This window comes from Panthera onca, chromosome A3, assembly GCF_046562875.1.
Source record: "Panthera onca isolate mPanOnc1 chromosome A3, mPanOnc1 haplotype 2, whole genome shotgun sequence".
In the NCBI taxonomy this organism is placed as follows: Eukaryota; Metazoa; Chordata; class Mammalia; order Carnivora; family Felidae; genus Panthera; species Panthera onca.
Window position 1 is genome coordinate 118720312 of NC_138341.1, and position 21233 is coordinate 118741544.

At 56.0% G+C, this 21233-nt stretch overlaps 1 protein-coding gene across 1 annotated transcript in view; it reads right to left on the reverse strand.

Moving 5' to 3' along the window:
• Positions 1-20528, reverse strand: part of TGM2 (transglutaminase 2) — a 32993-nt gene extending 12465 nt beyond the window's left edge. Inside the window, exons 1-7 of the mRNA XM_060617412.3 lie at positions 20396-20528; positions 16641-16820; positions 11751-11993; positions 7789-7907; positions 5169-5297; positions 3934-4111; positions 165-300 (exon numbers count right to left, since the gene is read on the reverse strand). Coding sequence (XP_060473395.3) covers positions 165-300; positions 3934-4111; positions 5169-5297; positions 7789-7907; positions 11751-11993; positions 16641-16820; positions 20396-20405 — 995 coding nt within the window. The 5' untranslated portion in view covers positions 20406-20528. The remainder of the gene's footprint in view (positions 1-164; positions 301-3933; positions 4112-5168; positions 5298-7788; positions 7908-11750; positions 11994-16640; positions 16821-20395) is intronic.
• Positions 20529-21233: the final 705 nt, after the last annotated feature.

Genomic DNA, 21233 nt, shown 5'->3' on the forward strand with positions numbered 1-21233 from the left:
CCCTACCTGGAGAGCCCTCCCCAAGTCCTGTTCCCCCTTGTCTAAATACTGTTCAACTTTGAAACCCAATTCAAATGTGACCTCCTCCGAGAAGTCTTCCCGGCTTTCCATTCCGCCGGACCCTCCCCAATGGGCTCTACCCCTGACCCTGGGCCCCAGCTCACCAGATCATCTCGCTCTTGTCACCCTGGATCTCCCCAAACTCGTTGCGGAAGTACTCGATGAGCAGGTTGCTGTTCTGGTCGTGGGCCGAGTTATAGTTGGTCACCACTCGGGTGGGGATGCCGAGGCACCGCAGCACTAGGGTGGGAGGAGGACGTGATGGAGAGAGGGATTAGGCTCTGGAGACATCTGCCCTGCTTTGGGCCTCCACATGCCCATCTGTATCCCAAGCAGCATTGTACCCATTGTCTAGGTAGTGAGAGCGGGCGTCATCCCCTCAGCTGGATGGTGGTGCCCACCTCGCCGGTCACCCCATGTCTGCTCTGACTCTTCACATCACAGCTAACAGAAGAAGACCCCAAAATGCAAGTCTGACATCAACACTCCCCTGCTAAGCCTTTGATGTCTCCCTATGGCCGCTGAGGTCAAGGCCAGACTTCGGGCTGTGGCCTTTGGCCATACAAGGTTTGGCCCCTGACCGCCTCCTGCACACTTCGCTCCGGTCACACTTGCTGTCCCTCCGGCACTCTCTACACTCCCGCCAGCCACAGGGCATTGGCATATGCTGTTCCCTCAGCCTGGAAGGCCACCTGCCAGGTTTAGATTGTTTCATTTGCATTCGTAGCAAGACTGGGGATTTATCGTCATTCTCAACGTAAGGGCGTAAGGGCGTGTGAGGGATTATGTAACTAGTCCTCTGAGGGCAGCGAGGGATCTGTCTTCCTTTAGGTGCCCAGACCCCAGGACAGGCCTGGCACAGACAATTTTGTCAAATGGATGAAGTGGAGAGAGGAGAGGAGGAAGGGGGTAAGGGAAGGAGCAAAGGAACCGCGGAGATTCAGGGCAGGGAGCAAACAGTGAAGCAGGCAGAGGAGGGAACAAGTGTCGGGGTGGGGTGGGGGTGGGGAGCAGGGAGAGGTTTCCATTCAAGCCCCAGCTGCTGTGGGCTGCGTGAGCCGAGGCCAGTCCCCCCACCTCTCCGGGCCTTGTGTCCTCCTCTACGACACGGGGTTGGGGTACGCACGCAGGGCCGGCAGTCGCGTTGGGACACCATCGGGGAAGAAGAGGGCCCTGTGCTCACGCCCAGGCACGGTTTACAGAGGTCGTAGTGGCGGGGGAGGGGCCAGGTTGCGGTGACAGGACAGCCGCTGGCCGGGAGGGAAGCCGGGGGCACGATTCATGCCTGAGAGGGCAGGGTGCTCCTGACACATGGCATTTTGGGTGTCTTCTCACTCCCTCATTTTTTCCTGTGTTTTTTATGTGTTTTGTGAAAGTAACATATTCTCGGGGTGGGATAAAGAAAGTAAATATCTCTGTTAAAAAGTGAGGAAAGCCTTACTAAATGTAAGCTGGGAGACTTCTGTCTTTTAGTCTTGATTGAGACTGAGTCTCTGAGATAGAGGGTGGGGGTGAGGGGGCAGGATGTGACTTTGGCTCTGTCGCCCTTGGCCCGCCATCAGGCCGGACAAGAGCCTCTGGGACGGCCCTGGACGCTGGCCAGGAGACACGAGGGCCCCTGGGAGGGGACAGAGGAAGGACAGTGCTTATCCTCTGCCTCCAGCCTGGTTGCTTGTCCCGGGACCTGGGCAGTAGGCTCTTTGCTGCCCTTTGGCAGAGGCTGGTGTCCCAACCCCGGACCTTGCCCCGTCACCACATCACAGGCCTCAGAATATAGACCAGACGTGGGGGGAGGCCTGTCCCTGAGGAGCACGGAGCCCACCGGTGTCCAAGAGACAGTGTCCCAAGAGGTCTCACCATCACAGTCTCAGGCCGCGAGGCTGCCCCAGAACCGAGGACCCCTGGTTTCAACCCTGGCTGTGCTGCTCACCAGCTGTGTGACCTTGGGCAGCCACTTCCGGTCTCCGGGACTCCATTTCCTCCTCTATGGGGAGCTAATAAATAGCAGCTTTGGGGGAATGCTGTGGTGATTCAGAGAGACAGTGGGTGTGGGCCGTATCGTCTGCCCCGGTGCCCAGGGCAGAAGAGCACAGTGGTGCCCGTCCCTGCAAACGCCCAGCCAGTCACCGTTGGCTGACTCGTGGACATTCCAAAAATGCTCCAGGATCCAGCTGAGGAATTCCACCTTCCTCCACAAACCCGAGCCTGACCTGAACCAGTGACATCTGCCCGGGTCCTAAGAGCTCTCTGTGAATTTGGTCAGTCACCATTGTGTCCCTTTTCTAGGTGAGAAAACAGGCTTGGAGACACCAGCTGTCTTGCCCAAGCCCACCCAGGACCCCTCCAGGGGCTGGAGGCAGAGCTGGGATTCCAAACAGGCAGCCCGACCCCAGGGGAGTCCCTGGGCCTCGCCCACCCCCCCCCCCCCCCCACCTGCAGCTCCCGGCAGAGGCCCCAGGGCCTGCGCACAAACGTAAGCCAGAACCGGTTTTCCCCGGTTCTGTCACAGACCAGGCCTGGGAGAAGGCTGCAGGGACCCAGACTCAGCCCTCGCCTTGGGGAGAGAGGGGTCGAGCGCAAGATCCACAGCTAAGCCCTCCGGAGGTCACAGCCCAGGGGAGGGAGGTGTCTGCAAGGTGAGCTTGGGGGACCCAGGACATGGCTGGTGATGTGTCTCCAGAAAACCCGCGGGCCCCTCAGAGGAAGGGGTCTGGGATTGCACAAGAAAAGGGAACGCATAGGTCCCAGGAGCTGGCAGTCACGGGTGGTGTGGCCGTGGAGAAGGGGGAGCAGGGACAGCCCAGCTGGGAGCCCGGGCCACACGGCCTCCAAATCGCTGGTGTGGAGGACAGCGCTGGGGCTCCCGGAGGCCCTTCTCTGGGCCTGGGGCCTGGTCCCGGAGTCAGAGAAGCTGGGAACCAGGACCGGCCTCTTAGATTTCCTGAGCCTAAGAAATGACAGCTGCACAGTAATTGTAGTGAGAATAATACAGCAGGAGATAAATAATTACTGTTATTACTGTTATGCATCTGAAATCATTTCACGCACTTCGCACATGTTAACTCTTTCAATCCTCACAGTGGCCCCAGGATAAAGGCACTGTTGTTACGTCCCGTGTGGCAGAGCTGAGGCTCAGAGAAGGTCGTGATTGTCCGGGGACACAGCGGGTAGAGCGGAGCGGGGATCTGAATTCAGGCCATGGATCCAGCGTCTGTGTTTTTAACTGGTTCAGGCTACTCATCCACTCCCATACGGACCATCATCAACCCAGAACAACCTTCAGCATTTTCTGGGCTCGAATTTTTAAGATTTCTTAAAGATTCATTTTACTTCTTGGGTTTACGTTCCTTTGTCTTTCCTCGTCTGCATTTTACAAAGTGCCTTCTCTTTCTTGACATTGATATTGCTGTTACTGTCAAGCTATTAACAGCTAATATTTACTGAGAGCTGCCCTAGGCCGAATTCTCTGCTGAGCAGCTTTATATCAACCCCCGTAGGAGATAGGTCCTTTTACCCGCATTTTACAGATGAGGACACTGAGGTTCAGAAAGAAGTCATTTGCTCAAGGTCACAGAGCAGGTGACTATTACTGGGGATATTTAAGTCGGGTGTGCTCCAAAGCCCGCATCGTCAACCCTGAGCCCAGGCTGCCTCCTAAATGACATCCCTTGGTCCCAATGACCACCCGAGGGCTAGTTGTTGGACAAAGGACCGGAGAGGGGCAGCCGCTGACTCCAGGCCACACGGCACATTGGTGGTGTTGGAGGCAGAAGCAGGACCAGAACTGGGGGCTGCTGATTCCCACTGGAGAGCTCTCCCTGCCCCGCTCCGGCGCCGGTTCCAGGCCCTCCCTGCATCCAGCGTGCAGCTCACCCGTGCAGGCCACAGCCGCGAAGACCCAGCACTGGCCGTACTTGACACGCTGGCAGCCGGAGCTCTTCCAGCGCCGCAGAATGTCCACACTGCCGATCCAGAACATGGGGCTGATGCCGTCCCCGTAGTTGTTGTCCCAGCGCCCCAGCAGCACGCCCTGGTCATCGTTGCAGTTGACCTACAACCAGCGGGGGCATCGGAGGGACTGAGCCCGGGAAGCAGGTGCTGTGAGTTCAGTGCGTGGGGAAAGGCAGGGAAGGGAGTTTAGGATGAGGGAACAGCCCATGCAAAGATACCAAGGTATGACAGGCCGGTATGTGGGAGACGGTTGGGGCCGGAGCCCCAGGTGGGAGACAGAGAAGGGGAAGGGAGGAGGTGGAGAGGGGTCGAGGTTACGAAGGTGACGCTGGAGATGTGAACTTGTCCATGGGGTGGCAGGAGGGTGATAAGAGGTGATCTGAGTTTTACGAAGACCCCCTCTGGCCCCTGCCCCAATTGTGTCATTCCTCTCAAACTCCGTTGCCTTGGGAATATCATCCAGCTTCCCGCCCGGGGTCCATGAGGTCTGCGTGGTCTAACCCCTGCCCACGTCGGGCACCCCGCACCCCCTTGCTCACTCCACTCCGGCAGCACCAGCCTCTTTTTTTTGCTCCTCGAACCTGCCAAAGTTTTTCCCTCCTCAGGGCCTTGGCACAAACTGCCCCCTGCCTGGGATGCTCATCTCCGAGTTCCTATATCAGCTGAAGGATCACCACTTAGGGAGGCCTCCACAGCTCCTCCCCGAAGTTGGACTCCGCAGTTAGACCCCCTCACACCCTCTGGCTTCCTTCAGTACGTGCGTTATCGTCTAGGATTGTGCCCTCGTTCACTTGACATTTCTGTTAATGTCTCTGTTAATGACATTTCTGTCTCCTCCCACCCACCCACTAGAACATAAGCTCCATGAACTTAGAGACCATACGTGGCTTATACCTGGCTGTTTCCCCAGTGCCTAGGACACAGGTGGCACTTGGTAACTATTTGTTGAATGAGTGAATGAATGAATGAGTGAGTTAGGGACCACACGACATTACCCTTATTGGTGTAAATCCTGCCTTTCCAAATACACGCACTCTTAGCTGAGAGTTCCCCTACCGAGCCCAGTGTGGAGCGCAGCCTCCATATCACAGGAAGGGAGGAGTCCGCTGGGGCCCATCGTGGGCCTCGACCCCGGGGCGGGCCAGCCACTCACTCACCATGCCGCTCACCACCCGGCCCACGTAGACGGGACTGCTGCGGCGGGAGCAGTCGCGGCCGGCATCCCTCAGGAACTTGGGGTTCTTGTCCAGGAGCAACAAGCAAATGTCCAGGATCCCGTCTTCAAACTGTGTTGTAGGAAACAAGAGGAGGATGAGGGAAATGAGAAGTCACCTCCTCCGGGAAGCCTGCCTTGAAGCTCTGCAGCTCTACGTCCTCTCTGGTCCACCTCTCGCACTAGGGAGGTCCAGGCTGGGTCTGCCACATCTCTGTGATGCCAGCTTTGTCTGGCCCGGGACGGGGTGGGGTGGGACAGTGACAAAGTGTGAGAAAGAGGAAGGGGATGTGCCTGCATTCAGAGCCTGGCTAGGGGGGTCCTGGGAATTTGGAGGAGAAACTACAGTGTCCCTGGAGCGTCCCTCTCCTCAGAGTCACCTCAGGCCCTGCCACCGCCCCTTTCCCATCTCTGCTCTGCCAAATATCCCACTTCCCCTAAGGCCTGACTCACCCTGCAGAGCTGATGAGATTCCTCTCCTGCCCCCACCCCACCCCCACACACTGCTCTGATTGGAACTGAGGTCAATTATATATATAAATCTAGTCTTATGACTCCCGTTTCCACTGCACCCAGGATAAAATTTAGACTTTCCCTGTGAGCTGCAAGGCCCTTCACAATCCGGGCCACACCCCGTCTCTGACCTCTTATCACCACTCTCACCCACACTCATTGCCCCAGGGCCTTTGCACTTACTATTTCCTTTGCTTGGAATGTTCTTCCTGCTACTCTCTGTATGGCTCACACCTTCTCATCCTCAGTGTCATTATTAAAAGTAGGATCTTCCCTCCTTGTCTCATTACACCACACCACCTAGTCTGACAAGTCCAAAGGCAACCTGGCCCCTCCTCCCCATCTCTGTGGTCTTGTCCCAAAGCAGACTTTATCTCAGGCCTCCCTCCATGCTGCAGAACAGCTTCCCCATGGCTCTGAGCCCTTTTGTGGCTCCCTAGTGCCATCAGCCTGACATTCACAACCCGGACACTGCTGACTTTTCTCTCTTCATCTCTTGGGGCTCCTTCGCACATACAGTGCTCCCCAAGGCTACAAAATTCTTCTTAAGCATGACTCTTCTGAGCTTTTGCTCAGGCACTTCCCCTTGCTTAGTAGACCGCATTTCCGCCTCCTCCAAAGCCCAGCTCAGACCTTGCCCTATTTCAGGAATCTCCCTGATCCCCACAGGCAATTTATTCACTTCCTTTCTCTAGGTCTTATCATCCCGGATTGTGATGGCTTCCCGAAGATTCACAAGGGCTGTGTCCAGTGGCTCAACACAAGCCTGGACCCAAAACAGGAACTCAGGGGATGAAAGGAAGGACTTGGCTTTGTTCTGTTTGTCAGGGTAAAATACAGAGCCCTGGGAAAGAAAAGCCAATTTACTTCTTGATGTATGTTATGTATCCCGGTCATACCACCATTTCATGTACATCCCACAGCAGGCTACAGGTTCCTGGGCAGATATGCTTACAACCATTATCCCCAATATTCAGATGGGGAAACTGAGGTCAGAGCTCCAGAGCACACAGAGAAGACTTCTTTGTGGCCCCAGGGCAGGATTCTGGAGGCCCGAATATGGAAACCCCACCCCAGGGGCTGTTGGAAAAAGCCTCAAGGTGAATCCCATGTCAGAAGGCCAACAGCCCCTAACACACCAGGAGGTTGAAGGGCCAGGAGTGGGAGGACTCTTGCTTCATGAGTTTTCTCAGCAATGTCTCAAGAACTTTCATGGGAGGCTGGATGGCAGAGGAAATAAGATGACTAGTTTGAACCCCCAGCCTGGGATGACCTGCTGGAAGGTGAGGAAACCACATGGAACAGGGATGAGCCATCTAGCTGAGGTCAGCCAAGCCCAGCCTAGACAGCTAGGCTCTGGTTGACCCATGAATTTGTAAGAAATAATAAATGGTTGTTGTTAAGTTGTAAACGTGTTGTTAAGTGTGTACATTTCAGGCTTGTTTGTTATTCAGCAGCAGCTGACTGATACAACCAGTGGTTCGCAAAGTATGACCACCGGTCAGCAGCATCAGCATCATCTGCGATCTAGTTGGAAATGCGAATTCTCAGCCCGCACCCAGCCCTACTGAATCAGAAACTAAGGGTGGGGACTCAGTGATCTGTGCTTTAACACACTTTTCTGGTGATTTCTAATGTATACTCAAGTTTGAAAACCACTGATCGAGATGATGGTTTAAAGCCTCCTCTCGGGACTTACTTAGCACATAGTGAGCATTTTTATTACTTAGTTATATGGCCTTGAATGTTCCTTTTCTCCCTCCTGGAGCACCGACCGGCCCCACAATTCCCAAAGGCTCTCCTGATTCTTTCCCCACCTTGAATCTGGGGCTGCCATTCCCACGGTGGGTAGGGCAACCCTTTGCCGTATGATCTCGGGCTTGGCCTGGGCCCTCTCTGAGCCTCCAGCCGTTTCGGGGCCCTTGAATCCCTGACAGCCTGCGGTCACAACCCCGAGACCAGCTCCCACCTCTGAAGCTTTCAGCGTCTCAGACTCAGGGCCCAGCACACAGTGGGCCTGTAGCGGTGGAAAAGGCAGCATGTGGCCCTACCTGCCCAAAGTTCCAGGGTATGTTGTTGATGAACTTGGCCGAGCCCTGGTAGATGAAGCCATGCTGGGTGAGGATGTACTCCTGCCGCTCCTCATCTGAGTCCAGGTACACAGAATCCTCTGGGGATGGGAAAGAAGGGGCCTCAGCTCTGGGTCTGGCAGGGCACAGGGTCACCACAGATAGGGCAGCCAGGCGCCGAAAGCTAGGGCCGGGCCAGAGCCTCGGAGGCCCTTCTATCTTTTAATCATCAGTGAAGGATTCAATCACTTAATCAATTCTGGATGGAATGATTTAATTAATTAATTAATCGTTCATGAATAATCCTGTATCAATGAAATAAGGTGTTAGCAGCAGCTGCCATTTATGCAACCCTTGCCGGGGCCTGCGGAAAGCATATGACACACATGTTAACGTTTCATCTCCACAAGAGCTCTATGAGAAGGGGACCTTGAGAGCCCCATTTTACAGGTGGAAAAACTGATGCCAACACAAGAGAGAGAGGAACACTGGACCAGGAGTCAGGCACCTCCTAGCCGATCCTCACTTGCTGGGCGACCCTGGGGAGACCACTTCTCCTTCTTCGTCCGCTTTAGTCCATAGGAAGTCTGCTCCCTGACAGTAACATGGAATGCAGATCTGGGAGGTGTTTTGCAAGCTAAAGCCCTCAGCCGGTGTGAGCAGGAGCGTAATTCAAGGCAGAGAGAAAGCCCACTAGGGTCACCGAGGCTCAGGGGAGTCGGGATCCTGTCCTCCTTGAGGGGGTCCGGGAGGGCCATCTGGAACAGGTGACCTCTGAATGCCGCCTTGATAAAGGACTAAGATTTAGATACTTGGAGCCTGGCGGGATGACATTCTAAGCAGAGGACCAGAGACAGCAAAGGTGCAGCTGCCAGGAAATGCCTGGAACTCAGTGGCCTGTGGCTGATGACTGCAGAGAAGAGGGCTGCGGCAGTCGGGGCCAGAGGGCAGGAGCCGTAAAGGTCAAGTTGGCCTTTACCTTCGCCACTTCACAGGTGAAGAAGCTGAGGCTGGGGAGAGGAAATCCAGGGCCACGTCATGACTTTGGTGGGCCCTGGGCATCTTTGCTTCTGTGGGCCCCTTCTTCCATAAAAAAAAAAAATTTTAAATATTCTTTATGACTGCATTGGTACAATGACAAATATATTAATATCACATGTCAAAACACATCCTCTGACCTAAACATTCATTTTTCCTCATGATTTTAAAAGAAATTAAAATATTTTTGGGGTGCCTAGGTGGCTCAGTCGGTTAAGCATCTGACTTCGGCTCAGGTCACGATCTCGCGGTCCGTGAGTTCCAGCCCCGCGTGGGGCTCTGGGCTGATGGCTCAGAGCCTGGAGCCTGCTTCCGATTCTGTGTCTCCCTCTCTCTCTGCCCCTCCCCCGTTCATGCTGTCTCTCCCTGTCTCAAAAATAAATAAACGTTAAAAAAAATATATTTGTATGGGTCCCTAAAAATATGGTGGCCCTGGCCCGGAATGCAGGGGCTCAGGCCCCTTGGGTCCCCGGGCGCTGTCTGGCCCACCCGCAAACCCCCTCTTATTGCACGGAGGAAAGCAAATGTGAAAGTGGCCGAGTATTTTTTGCCTTGTATATCCTGCACTGTTGGCTCCCGGGACTGCAATAAAAATAGCCTTACAGTAAATGAACTAGGCAGTGGTAAGTCAGCAGATAGGTTGGGAGAACGAAAGAGAAAGAAAAACCCAGGGTGTTTCGTCACTGTGGGGAGAGTGTCAGTACATGTCAGCTCGGCCCCACCCTGGCTCAGCAGGCAGGGACCGTGCCCTCCTCGCAGCTCTGCTGGTCAAGGTGGGGATGAGAACCCCACCCCCGCCCCCCACCTCCCCAACCTTCCTCCCACCCCCCTCGGGGATAGGAGGCTCGGGTTCCAGAGGCAGGCCCCAGAGGGACAGCAATTTTCCTATCCCACCCACACCCACACCTCCACTGAGCCCAACTTCCTGCCTCAGCATCACCAGCTCCAACTGTCCCCTCCGGGCTCCCGCCCTGGGATGTGGGTCACTTTAGTCACTGAGCTGCTTGGCTGACAGCCACCCCAATCCGCGGGGCGGGGATGGGGCAGGGCTGGAGGAAAGGCCAAAGGAAGGGGACATCCCCAGAACTCCGCTCCCTGTTCCCTGAACTTTGAGACCCTGTGGTGTCGACAAGTGGGGGACACTGGCGTCTTCCTGCTCCACGGGCAGGGCTGGCGACTAGCCGTAAGCTTTGCAGATTGGTGAGATCAAAACACATCTCCAGTGCGGTCCAGAGAAGCCACTTCTGTCCCAAGACACCATTTCATGTGGCCCCAGGGCATGTGAGCAAGGATGAGTGATCTTCCCTGTGAGGACCTCCCGGGGACGACCTCATGTCCCTGGGTGGAGGGCCAGATCAATGAACTGTCCTCACTGGCAAGATGTGGAACATTCTGAGCTCTTAAGAAGAAAAAGCAGATGGATGCACACTGATGGGGAAAAATCCTCAGGATGTATGGTAGAGGGGAAAAGTGGAATAAGTTGTAGGTTGATGTATACTGTGGGATCTTTTTATGTTTAAGAGAAACCCATTAACGCAGCGATGTCTCCAGGCACATGCACTCGAATCTAAGGAGAGGAGCCCCCCAAGACAGCTAATAATGGTGCTCCCCAAGGAGGAGAGTCAACACGGGGGCCGTTTCCCTGTAATGCTTAAAGCTTATATGAAGAGGATGTTCTCATGTCTTACTGTTATACCTAAAAATAAAAGCCGGAGTCCCTGCGTGGCTCAGTAGGTTGAGCGCCTGACTTTTGATTTCAGTTCACGTCATGATCTCACGGTTCATGGGTTTGAGCCCCGCGTCGGGGCCTGCTCGGAATTCTCCGTCTCCCTGTCTCTCTGCCCCTCCTCTGCTCGCCCTCTCTCTCTCCAAGTAAATAAGCTTAAAAAAAAAAAAAATTAAAGCCAAGATATGTACAAGAGAAAATAAAAAACCTTTCCCCTCAAATGTGTTATAAAATGTCCCAAAATGGTGAAGAAAAAAATAAAAGCAGTGATCCAGTAAGAAACTGGTCGTCTGATGCTGGAGAGGCTGGAAAGTGTGGCTGGACCCCAGCGTTGAGGAGGGACTCCCCATTCCCAGGCCTGCCCACAAGGCATCTCTCTCTGCCGTGCTATGCAGGAGCAAGAAAGAAATGGATCTGATTGCCCTGTCGGTCAGATGGGGAAACTGAGGCCCGGGAAGGGATGTGGCAGCCCCTGCCTCCCCCTTCCTCCTCGAGCCAGCCTCCTTTCTTCTGAGCTGTCCCCTGCAACTTGCTAGTTTTGCCCAGCATTGCCCACTTACTTACTTAGAGGACCCTTCAAAAGCCACTTGACCTCTCTGAGCCTGCTTCCTGTCTGGGAATCGAGGACACTAACAATCTCCCCTGTGGGATTATTGAGAGGAAGAATTGAGGGGCACGTAGTTAACCAAACTGCTCCTGCCCGCCTCTCCTGGTTACCCTACCCCTCCACCTCCCTCAGGTTCCCCTCCCCAGGCCGGTCTGGGGAGATTTCAAACAGAGCCCCACGAAACACAACCAGACGTGGAGCCATGGCCCTGGGCCTCCCCTGGGCACCGCATTCCCGAATGGGGCTCTGAACCCGAGACGCGTCTGTGCCCCGGCACAGTGCGGTGGGAACACATGAGCTCCGGCACAGGGTGAGATCCCTTGGTAGCTGTGTGGCCTTGGGCAAGTCATTTTGTGTCCGAGTGCCTGTCTCTTCCTCCATAAGTAGGGATAATAATAAGAGTACTCACATCGCAAGGTTTTGGCGAGGCCGGAGCTCGGCACGGCGCTGAGGGGGTTTTGCTCAACCTGCTTTGATGTCTCTTCTGCCCCACTGCCCCCACCCTCAGTGGCCCCCGTGGGTGGGCCCGGCCCTGCCCGTCTCCGCACCCTGCTGACGGATCGTATGGCTCACCTGCGCACCAGGGGTTGAAGAGCAGGATGAAGTGGCCCAGCACGAAGCTGGAGCCCTGGTAGCCGGTGGAGGCCTCCAGGCTGAGGCGGTACAGGCCGATGGGGGCGTTAGGCGGGGTGCTGAGCTGCAGCGAGAGGGCACTGTCCCGCTGGTCCACCACCTTGGCCGTCCAGGCACCTTCCTCCACGGCATCGGACAGCGGGAAACGGGCCCGGGTGCCGGCCTCCTTGCTGGGAGCTGGGCCTGACAGAGGAGAGGCAGTGGCCGTGAGCCGGACGTGGGCAGGGAGGGACGGCGGCAGACCCGGCGGGGGCCGGCACACGCCGGGGGTCCCACGGGCCTGGGTCGGAGGCCGAGGTGCGCTGCCGGCCGTTGAGGGAACTTTGGCGAGAGGTTTCACCTCCCTGAGCCTGGGTTTCCTCGTCTGTAAAGCGAGGGTCAGACCCCGACCTCGCAGGGCGCTTTTGCGAGAGCATGTGACAGGTCTCGCTCCCACAGCAGGTTCCCAACCGGACAGATGTCTCCCGGGGGAGGGGACCGCTCAACCTGGGGCAGGGCCTCCGTCGTGCTGCCTGGGCTGGCGTGACTTTGCACGCCCTTTCTCTGGGCTCGGTTTGTCCATCTGTAGCACCAATGGATGCTCCATTTCCTCCTAAATCCTTTACCTGCAAGGGTCCAGCTCTTCCTTTCAGAAGAAGAAGCCCAGACTTTGAGTAGGATAAGACCTTGATCCTCTGATGCCCCACAGGAACCCGTCTGGGAGGTCCCTTGCTGGTAGGTGCTGGCCCATCCAGCCTCTAGGTGTCTGTCTCCCCAGGGCCCCCTCCGGCTTTTGGCCTCTGTATCTTCAAAGGCAGCTCCAAGGAGGTAGTTGTAACCACCGCCCCCCACCGCCTGCTTTCCCTGAGACCTCTTGTACAGATGGGAAAACTGAGGCTCAGAGAGGAGGGGGTCTCCCGAGGATATCGTAGGGGTCTGGGGCAACGTCAGCGTCTGAGCCCAGATCTCTAGGCTCTGGGCTGTCCTCCAGGGCGCCTCTCATTCCCGTGGTCTCTTGTGAGGGGTCTGGAAGCTTCAGCGAGATAGGGAGCCTGCTTTTGCTGGTACGGGGAGGGCCCTGCCTGGGCAGGCAGGTTTGAGTCATGGGAGGGCGAGGAGGGGCTGGTCATCTTTTCTGGACTTGGGTGGCCGAGAGGAGAAACAGAACCTTCTCTGCCTGGTTGGGCAGCTGCCCGGGAAAGTTTATTTTTATCCTTTCATCTCCCTCCCTGTAGCTCTGCCCACCTGCTGCTAACAATATGGGGGCTTGTTCACTGAGGGGCTCCCTCCCAGCACCCTGCCTCCTCCTACCCACCCGACAGCCCCGGCCACACCCGAGCCCAAATATAACCGTGAGCTAACAGGCATGACACAGGCCTCCGAGGCCCTGACTGGGTGCCAGGAGTCAGCTATAAGCCTGAGAAGTCAGGCAGCACAGGGCCCCAAGAGCCAGCCTGGGTCTGGTCCCCCTTCTCAGGTTCTGAGTGCTCCGTGAGCTGGGCTAAGTCACCAGGCCTCTCCGATCTGCAATTTTCTCATCCAGGAAGAAAACAGGCTTGGACCACATGCGTGAGGAGGGTCGATCCTGTGTCTGAAACTGGCTCTGTGACCTCGGACAAGCTACTTAGCTTCTTTGGGCCTCAGTGTCCTCATCTGTAAAATGGGGTCAATTACAGTATACCTACCTCCTCGTAAGGTCATTATAAAGCCTAAAGCAGTTGAGGTACATCGCATGGTGCCTGGCACACAGTAAGTGCTCAATAAATGATAGCTCTGGTTTATTATTGTCACTATCACTTCCTGGCCCGGTTTAGAGGACCGGCAAAGGACTTCTCAGGAAGCATTCAAAACAGTGACTAGTGCAGTAATTGTGCAGTAAATGTGGGCATTCCTCAGCGTCGTCAAAAGGGACTATTAAAAGTCAGAATCTTCTCCCAGGCCAAACAACAGATTTTGAGGACTGGGGTGGAATGTAGACATTGTCTTGTTCAACTGAATCACTTTACAGATATGGAAAGTGAGGCTGCGAGGGACAAAGGCGGGGAGACCTGTTTGCCTGGGACAGCCCCAGTTTATACCTGCGGCCCCAGCATAATTCTTAATGGTGTCCTTTCATTCTCAGAAATGTCCCTGTTTGGACATCCAGTGATCTGGCCACCATGGGAATAGCCTGGGCCAGGTCCCATAGCCACTGTCTCTATTGACATACTACCCTCAAGGACAGGTCAGGAAACATTTCCCTTTCTCCCCGTCCTGGGGCAGCTGTGCACACACACACAAACACACACACACACACACACACACACACACACACACTGCTTTCTTCCAAGGGTCCCCGGATGGGGGATCGGGGAGAGAACAGATTGTTCCCCCCCCCCCACCCCCCGCACCACCACTGCTCACATAAGCTGGCTTCAAAAAGTCATCGGCTTTGGTTTCACATCTTTGTGGGGCCAGAGATGCTTCGGGGAATCCCTGTGGGCCTAAATGACCTGGAGACCTGAGGAGTCCTGGGGACTATCCCAGACCATGACTGGGTGGAGTAAGGGGGTGGATGAGGGAAACCTTCCAGAGAAAAGCCCTCTATTAACCTCATAAAGGTTCTTTTCACTCCCTCAGGCTGGCCTCACTCCCACCCCACTCACCCTCCAAAGCTCGGTCCCCTCTTGGAAGGAAACAGCTTTATTCCCATGATAAAGTGTTTGTCTATTGTGGTCTGTGTCCCCTAACAGAGCCTGTCAGGTCTCCAACTGTCTGGGTGAAATACACACCATCTGGGTATGTGTAGGATCAGGCCACATACTCCATTCACTGAGTGACCTTCCCCAGCTCTCTCCTCTCTCTGGGCCTCAGTTTCCCTTAGGAGGCAGGACAGGCTGACCACAAGCTAGAATGTTGCAGCACAAGAGCAAGGTGCTCAGGCCAGGCCTGGGGCTGGGTGCTGATCCAAACCAGGCCTTGAGATGAAAGGCCTGGCTTCCTGGTATTGTCCCTCAGGCTTCCTCAGCCCATGGGAGGGTCTTGGTGGCCCAGACAGGGAAGCTGTGTGCATCCAGAGATAGAGTGCCCTCCGTGTCTGCTCGAGGGCTTTGGAGGTGACCAGCACAGACCGGCTATGGTTTGAGATAAATTGGTAGAGACTGGAAAACAGAGATTAGCTGCTGGGATGGGAAGGTCAGCTGTAGCCACCCCCTCCCCCAACCCTGAACTTGAGGCCTAATTACCTGGCACCAGGCCGCCTAGATAAATGGAGAAGAAGAAAGAAAGGAGATGCCTTGAAAGAAGAGAAAGAAGGTGGGAAGTCAGTGGTAGCCTCCCCTGGCAGTTTCTCTACTGTTCCATTTCACAGAAGAACAAACTGAGGCCCAGCAGGCCCTTATGGTGATTAGGTAAATATGTCTGCTGTCAGCTCACCAGTGAAAAGCCTCAATTCTGGGGGCAGGTTTGAACCCTGCTTTGTCCTTAACTTACTGTGTGACCTGGGCAGGTAACTTGACCCTTCTGAGCCTCAGTATTTTCATCTGTAAAATGGGGTCTCAGTATGTTTCCCAGATGGGCAGATCGAGAACGAGCATGCATACAGTAGGTTGCTGTGATTCTCATCATCCCAAGCCTGACCCTGACCCTGACTGTTCTCAGGGTATCCTACCCAGCACATAACTGTCATATACTACAACCTTCCACTTTACAGAGAGGGAAACTGAGTTAGAAAGATCAGAGGCTCCCGGATGCTCCTCAGTTCAGTTAGAAAGGGCCCCAAGGGTACTGGTTTTGCGGGGGGGGTGGGGGGGGGGGCTGCCCCTGGGTAGTAGGTGTATCTGTGCCAGAAGCAGAGGGGAAGGAAGGAAAGGCACGGGGGAGATATCCGTGGCCGGTCTGCAAGCACCATGATAAGCCTTATCAAACGGCCACCCAGGTAAATATGGGCCACAGCCTGTTTGCTGCTCTCTCTGCCCTCGGTGGTCTCAGAAAGAACTGGCCTTTCTCACCCTTGGGCAGAGTCCCAGCCAGGTGGCCCCTAGCTGATCTCAAGGGAGTGGTTCCCACCAGGAGCCAAATCCAGAGATTTGGCATTCGAGGCCACTTTCCCAGGAATGGCAAGCAAAGAAGATTGGGAACTGGGCATGTGGGGATGACGTGGCTGGGGCCTCAATGTCCTTTCACCCGTCACTGGGCCCCCCAGAGCAAAAGCAGCAGCGGCTACTAACGTCTATAAGGCACCCCGCCACGTCTGGCCCTTCTCACCTAACACCTTCTACCAGGAGTGCTTTTCACAAGATAAAACTCAAGCCCAGAGAGGCTAAGCAACTTGTCCAAGGTCACACAGCGGGTAGGCAGTCCAGTCCACACCAGAGCCCAGGTCTGCCACCCCCTGAGCCTGAGGCAGCCCTCCTGAGGCCTGGAGAAGGAACTATGGGAACACAAAATTGTCCCCTCAGGGAGATGGCAGCTGGGTTCTCTCCACTACCCAGAGCCAACGTGAGCCCGATCCCAGAGGACTTCAGGTTATGTGGATTGGGAGAAGTAGCTGTTGATAAGAGTTGGAAAGCTGTTTTGATTTGGTCAGGATCTTGATGACCTTTGTGGTAGGAAGCTGTTATCCAGGGCGATAACAGGTTTTCTGGAACCGGATGCCCAGCAAACTTGTTTACGAGGCTGGGAGGCCTGGGGCGTCCCCTTTCCACTTTCTGGGCCTCAGTTGCCTCATCTGTACAATGGGGCTAGTGACCGCTAGGACCTTCTCGGGGTGGGGGGCGGGGGGAGAAAAGAGGAACGGAGCCACCTGCCTCATCGTCAGGGGGCCAGGAGATCACAGAACAGAGCAGGTCGGGGCGACGGGGTGGTACTCACCGGTTGTGACACTGAAGGTGAGGCTGTCCACACTGGCCTCATAGTTTCGGCCCTTGAAATGCAGTGTCAGCCGGAAGGCCTGGCCCCGCCGCACCACCAGCTTCTCCCGGCACAGGTCGGCTGTGTGGTGGTCACGGCCATTGGCCTCCAGCTCCAGGTCACATCTCTCCAGAACCAGTTCTGCGGAGACAGCAGGAGGGGCGTGAGCCTGAGCCGGGGTGGCCTCCCTCAGCCAGTTGTGCCCTCGGGGCTCCGTGGATGTGGGGAATCCCCGGGAGCCAGGCCTCTCTGGATAATGGTTACCCGCCCTGCCCCCTCCCAAGCCCCCACCCACCCCTGTCACCCTGGGGTCAGCCGGGGCCGAATCTCCCCGACGACTCTTCTCTTCCTCATAGTCACAACGCCGTGCTCACTGTCATAGTCACAATGTCGTGCTCACTGTGGCGTGGTGGGAGAAGTCCTGGCCGCCTTCCAGCATCGTGACCTCAGGCAAGTCCACTTTCTGGACTCCCGTTCCTCACCTGTCACGGGACTGCTGTGAACCACTTAGTACGGTGCCTGGCACATAACAAATGCTCACTCAACAGGAGCTATTCGGTCACGGTCACGATTAAAGGGTTCTTTTGTTAAAAGTGAGGTGGGGCAGTATTGGGCGGAGGTTCGATTTTGCCTTTTAGGTTCGGCTTTCAATTTACAGGGCATACGGAGGACTGAGGAACATGTTAAACACAGAACCAGGATGCGATCGGACAAAATTCACACTCCGGGAGACAAAAGGCAGAGGAGCTGGTTGTCTCAACAAATAAACCGCAAGGTGGGGCGTCTGGGTGACTCAGGCCATTAAGCGTCCGACTCTGCATTTCAGCTCAGGTCACCGTCTCCCGGTTCCTGAGACCGAGCCCTGCGTCTGGCTCCACACTGAGAGCACAGAGCCTGCCTGGGACTCTCTCTCTCCCTCTCCCTCTCTCTCTGTCCCTCCCTCGCTTGCAGGCACGTTCTGTTTCTCTCTCTCAAAATAAATAAATAAACTTAAAAAAAAACTGCAAGAAAAAAAAAGAAAAAAATTCGTTGAAGGGAGAAACTATAGATTAAGAGAAACTGAAGACACATTTCGACCCGTTGTGGTATGCAGGCCTCATCTGGGTCCTGGTCTTTTAAAAAGTATTCTAAAACGTTTATTATACTCATGAGACGATCACAGATTTGAATGCCCGTGGAATCGTGGCGGTAGTAAGGACTTTTGGTTAATTTATTCATGTCTTAAAGAGAGAGAGCCCTTATGTTTTACTGAAATATCGGCAGGTGAAATGGTGATGTCTGAGATTTGCTTCCAAATAACAGGGGCAGGGGTGGGGAGGTGAGGGGTACCGGGAGGCAGGAGCGGCCACAGGAGGCTGGGTGATGAGAACACAGGCATGTATTATATTCTTCTCTTTACTTTGATGTGTCTTCAATATTCTCCATGATAAAAAAGGTTTGAAAATGACAGAGGGTTTGGAGACTTCCGGACCTACGCTTTTCAGTTCTGCAGTGCTGCTGTGTGATCCTGGACGGGTCTCTCTCCCTCTCTGTGCCTCCTCTGAAGTCTCAAAAGGCTGCTGAGAGGACGAGCAGAGGAAGTGGGGCCTAGCCCAGGGCAGAAGTTTGTTATGTGAAAGCTCTATTTGTAGTTTCAAAGGGAGCTAAAGGCCAAGGCAGGGGTAGAGGTCATGGGTGGGGGTGGGGAGTCCGAGGGAAGCACACACCTCAGAAATCTTGGCAAGCTCAAGGTTAAGATTAAGAAGACCGCAGCGTGGGGAGAGTGGGCAAGGTGGACTCTCAGAGCCGTGGGGCCCTTGGAGAGTACGCGGTCCAGCTGAGACCCAGGGGCAGGGATCTGCCCAAAGTCACCCAGCAAGTGGGTCCTTCCACTGGGCCATCGACTCGGGTGCCCTGCTTCTGCCATGGAAGATCCCCAAGTGCCCGGTGACTGCTGAGAGAGGGCTTTGACACGGCTTTTCTCCCCCAAAACCTCACAACAACGACTCCACCTATGCAGATACTATCACCACTGGGAGGAGATATTCCGAGGCAAGCTGCGGCCTTGGGATTTGAACCCGGGCTGTGGATTCTGGAGCCTGCACTGGAAGCCCCTCGCTCCACGGCTCAGGGTTTGCTCCCCATCTCCCCCACTCCTTCCTTCCCTTCCCTAACACTCCCGTGTTGTTCTGAGCCTGGGAAGAGACCCGAGGGAGCTGCCCCCTGGGGCTCACAGCAGGAGAGACCTCCCCCACCGCCCGGGAGGGCTTCTGGCTGGCCTGCTAGGGTGAGGAAACACTGTTTTTGAAAACTTCTACTCCAGAGAGCTTAAGCAGGAAGAGACCACCATCGTCCCCCCTGGAAGACCATAGAGAGATTGTCAGTTCCTGGGCTGGGACAGGTGGGGTGCTTTCTTGGGCTATTATCTAAAGAAGAATTTCCAGAAGTCATGCCCAGCTCCCAAGGTGCAGAAGCACTGAGCTCCAGGATCACAGGATTTCTGCACTAAGGACCCCAGGTCTCCCAGGCCAGCGGGACCCCTGTAGGAGACGGCCACTGTGGTAATGGGGCAGGTAGGTCATCCACAGCTGGCACCTCCAGGGTCCCCCAGCCCCACTGAGCCTCCCTCGGGGCCAGGGATGGGAAACTGCATCCGAGATGCCACCTAGAGGACCCGTGATCACAGCCAGCCCTGAGCTGGTTTTTGATCTCATGTGTTGGGGAGCCAGATCCCAGCTAGGGACAAGGGTAGCCCGAGGTCACTCGGTAGGTCAGCTTCCCTCCTCCCGTCCCTGCTCCACATGCCCCATGTCCCTCTTCAGAGCCCCTCTCCCAGCGCCTCCTTCCCGGGCTGCAGTGTGGTGTGGAGGCCCCCTCCACATGGACTCGAGCCAAGAGTTAGCCGGGTCACGGGGTCCAGCCGCTTTAGTCCACGGACACCCTGCATTGCAGAAACCCCTCCCCTGGGACAGGAGTGCTGCCACCGCTGCGACTGTGTGTGTGTGTGTGTGTGTGTGTGTGTGTGGAGTGGGGGAGCAGGTAGGAAATTAATCGGACCCCGACTCCACTCCCCTTGGCCCTCACGGATGTACCGAGGGCGACCCATCCATGTTTTACGGGAGGGGAAACTGAGAATCGACAAGTGGCCAAAGACTGGGGTTGCAGAACTTGGGGGCCGGAGGGGACCTTAGAGAACATGTGTGCTCTCAGCCCAGAGGGTGCTAGAACCTCTTCTCTGGCCCCAGGGCCAAGGAGTCAGCCAGGCATGACTTGCACACCTCTAGGTACGACATGCACGCCTCCTCCCCGCGGCTGGCAGGGACCAACCAAAGCTAAGTGTCCTGAGGCCAGGCCAGACCCTGCTGCACAGCTTCGTGCCGGCCGGTCCACAGCAGGGACCCAGCCCCGCTAACTGACCGAGGACAAGTGACAGTGGCCCGCTAGTCCAGTGCTCTACAGTTTACAACACGCCTGCATGTTCCACTGCTTTGTCTGATTCGGGGAGGCAGGGGTTAATGATTTTGCCCTGGGGATGGAAAGGCCCCAGCGGGGCCAGGCCTGAGGGGGAGCCAGGCCCTTCTCACCCAGCCCAGCCTTCCTGTTGCTCTCCAGACTGGGGAGAGCGCCTGCCAGGTGTTGACCCCCAGCCGACCATGGCACAGGGGGGACCCCTGAGACAGGGAGGGGTGGCCAGGCGCGGGCCCGTGCTTGGCGGCAGCGCTGACCCTGATACTCACCCTCGGCCATGGTCAGGTGGTGGCGGTGGCTCCTCTGACGGGTGGCAGGACCCTCCAAGTGCGACCACTGAAGGCGAGCACTGCCGAAGCTGAGAGGGACAGAGAACTTATAGCCCGCTTTGGGCGGGCAGGGGGCGGGGCCGCGCCAGAAGGCGGGGCCACGGCGGGGCCACCTTTGCCCATTCTGGGCCCTGCTCTCCGCCAGTTAGGGTGCCCCGGGGGCAGGAGCCTGAGAGGAGAGGAGTGGCAGCTGGGCAAGGGCGCCCCCTGGGGGAGCGGACAGCACTCAAGGCTGCGACGGCAATGGACAGAGACACAGAATTAGATCAGGACACACAGAGGCACCTGGACACATCATCAGACTCTGGGTGATAGAGGCACCTGGGCACAGAAGTACACACACACACACGCACACACACACACACACACACACACACACACACATCATCAGGTGTGGACACAAGCAGAGCGGGGCACCCACAGACGCACAAAACTGCAGAAACTCTGAGATAGACCCCCACGCAGACGTGGGCTCGTGTGCAGGCATGCAGACATCCCACAAAGATAGGCACACCCACACCACTTCCTGTGGCAAAACCGATAATCTGCCTCTCCCCGTCCACCCCTCAGCCCATCTCATCATCTGTCCGTCCATCCAGCACCCCGTCCACTCCCCCACCCATCTCTCCCTCTCTTCCCCTCTGCTCCCTCCACTGAGTTTCCCTGCGGATCCACTGTGTGCCAGAAAGAAACAAAGCCAAACTTCCAGGGACTCAGCCTCTGACCCCTGGAACCCAGCACCTTGGCCAAACTCATCCTGGTCTCTCTGGTTCTCCAG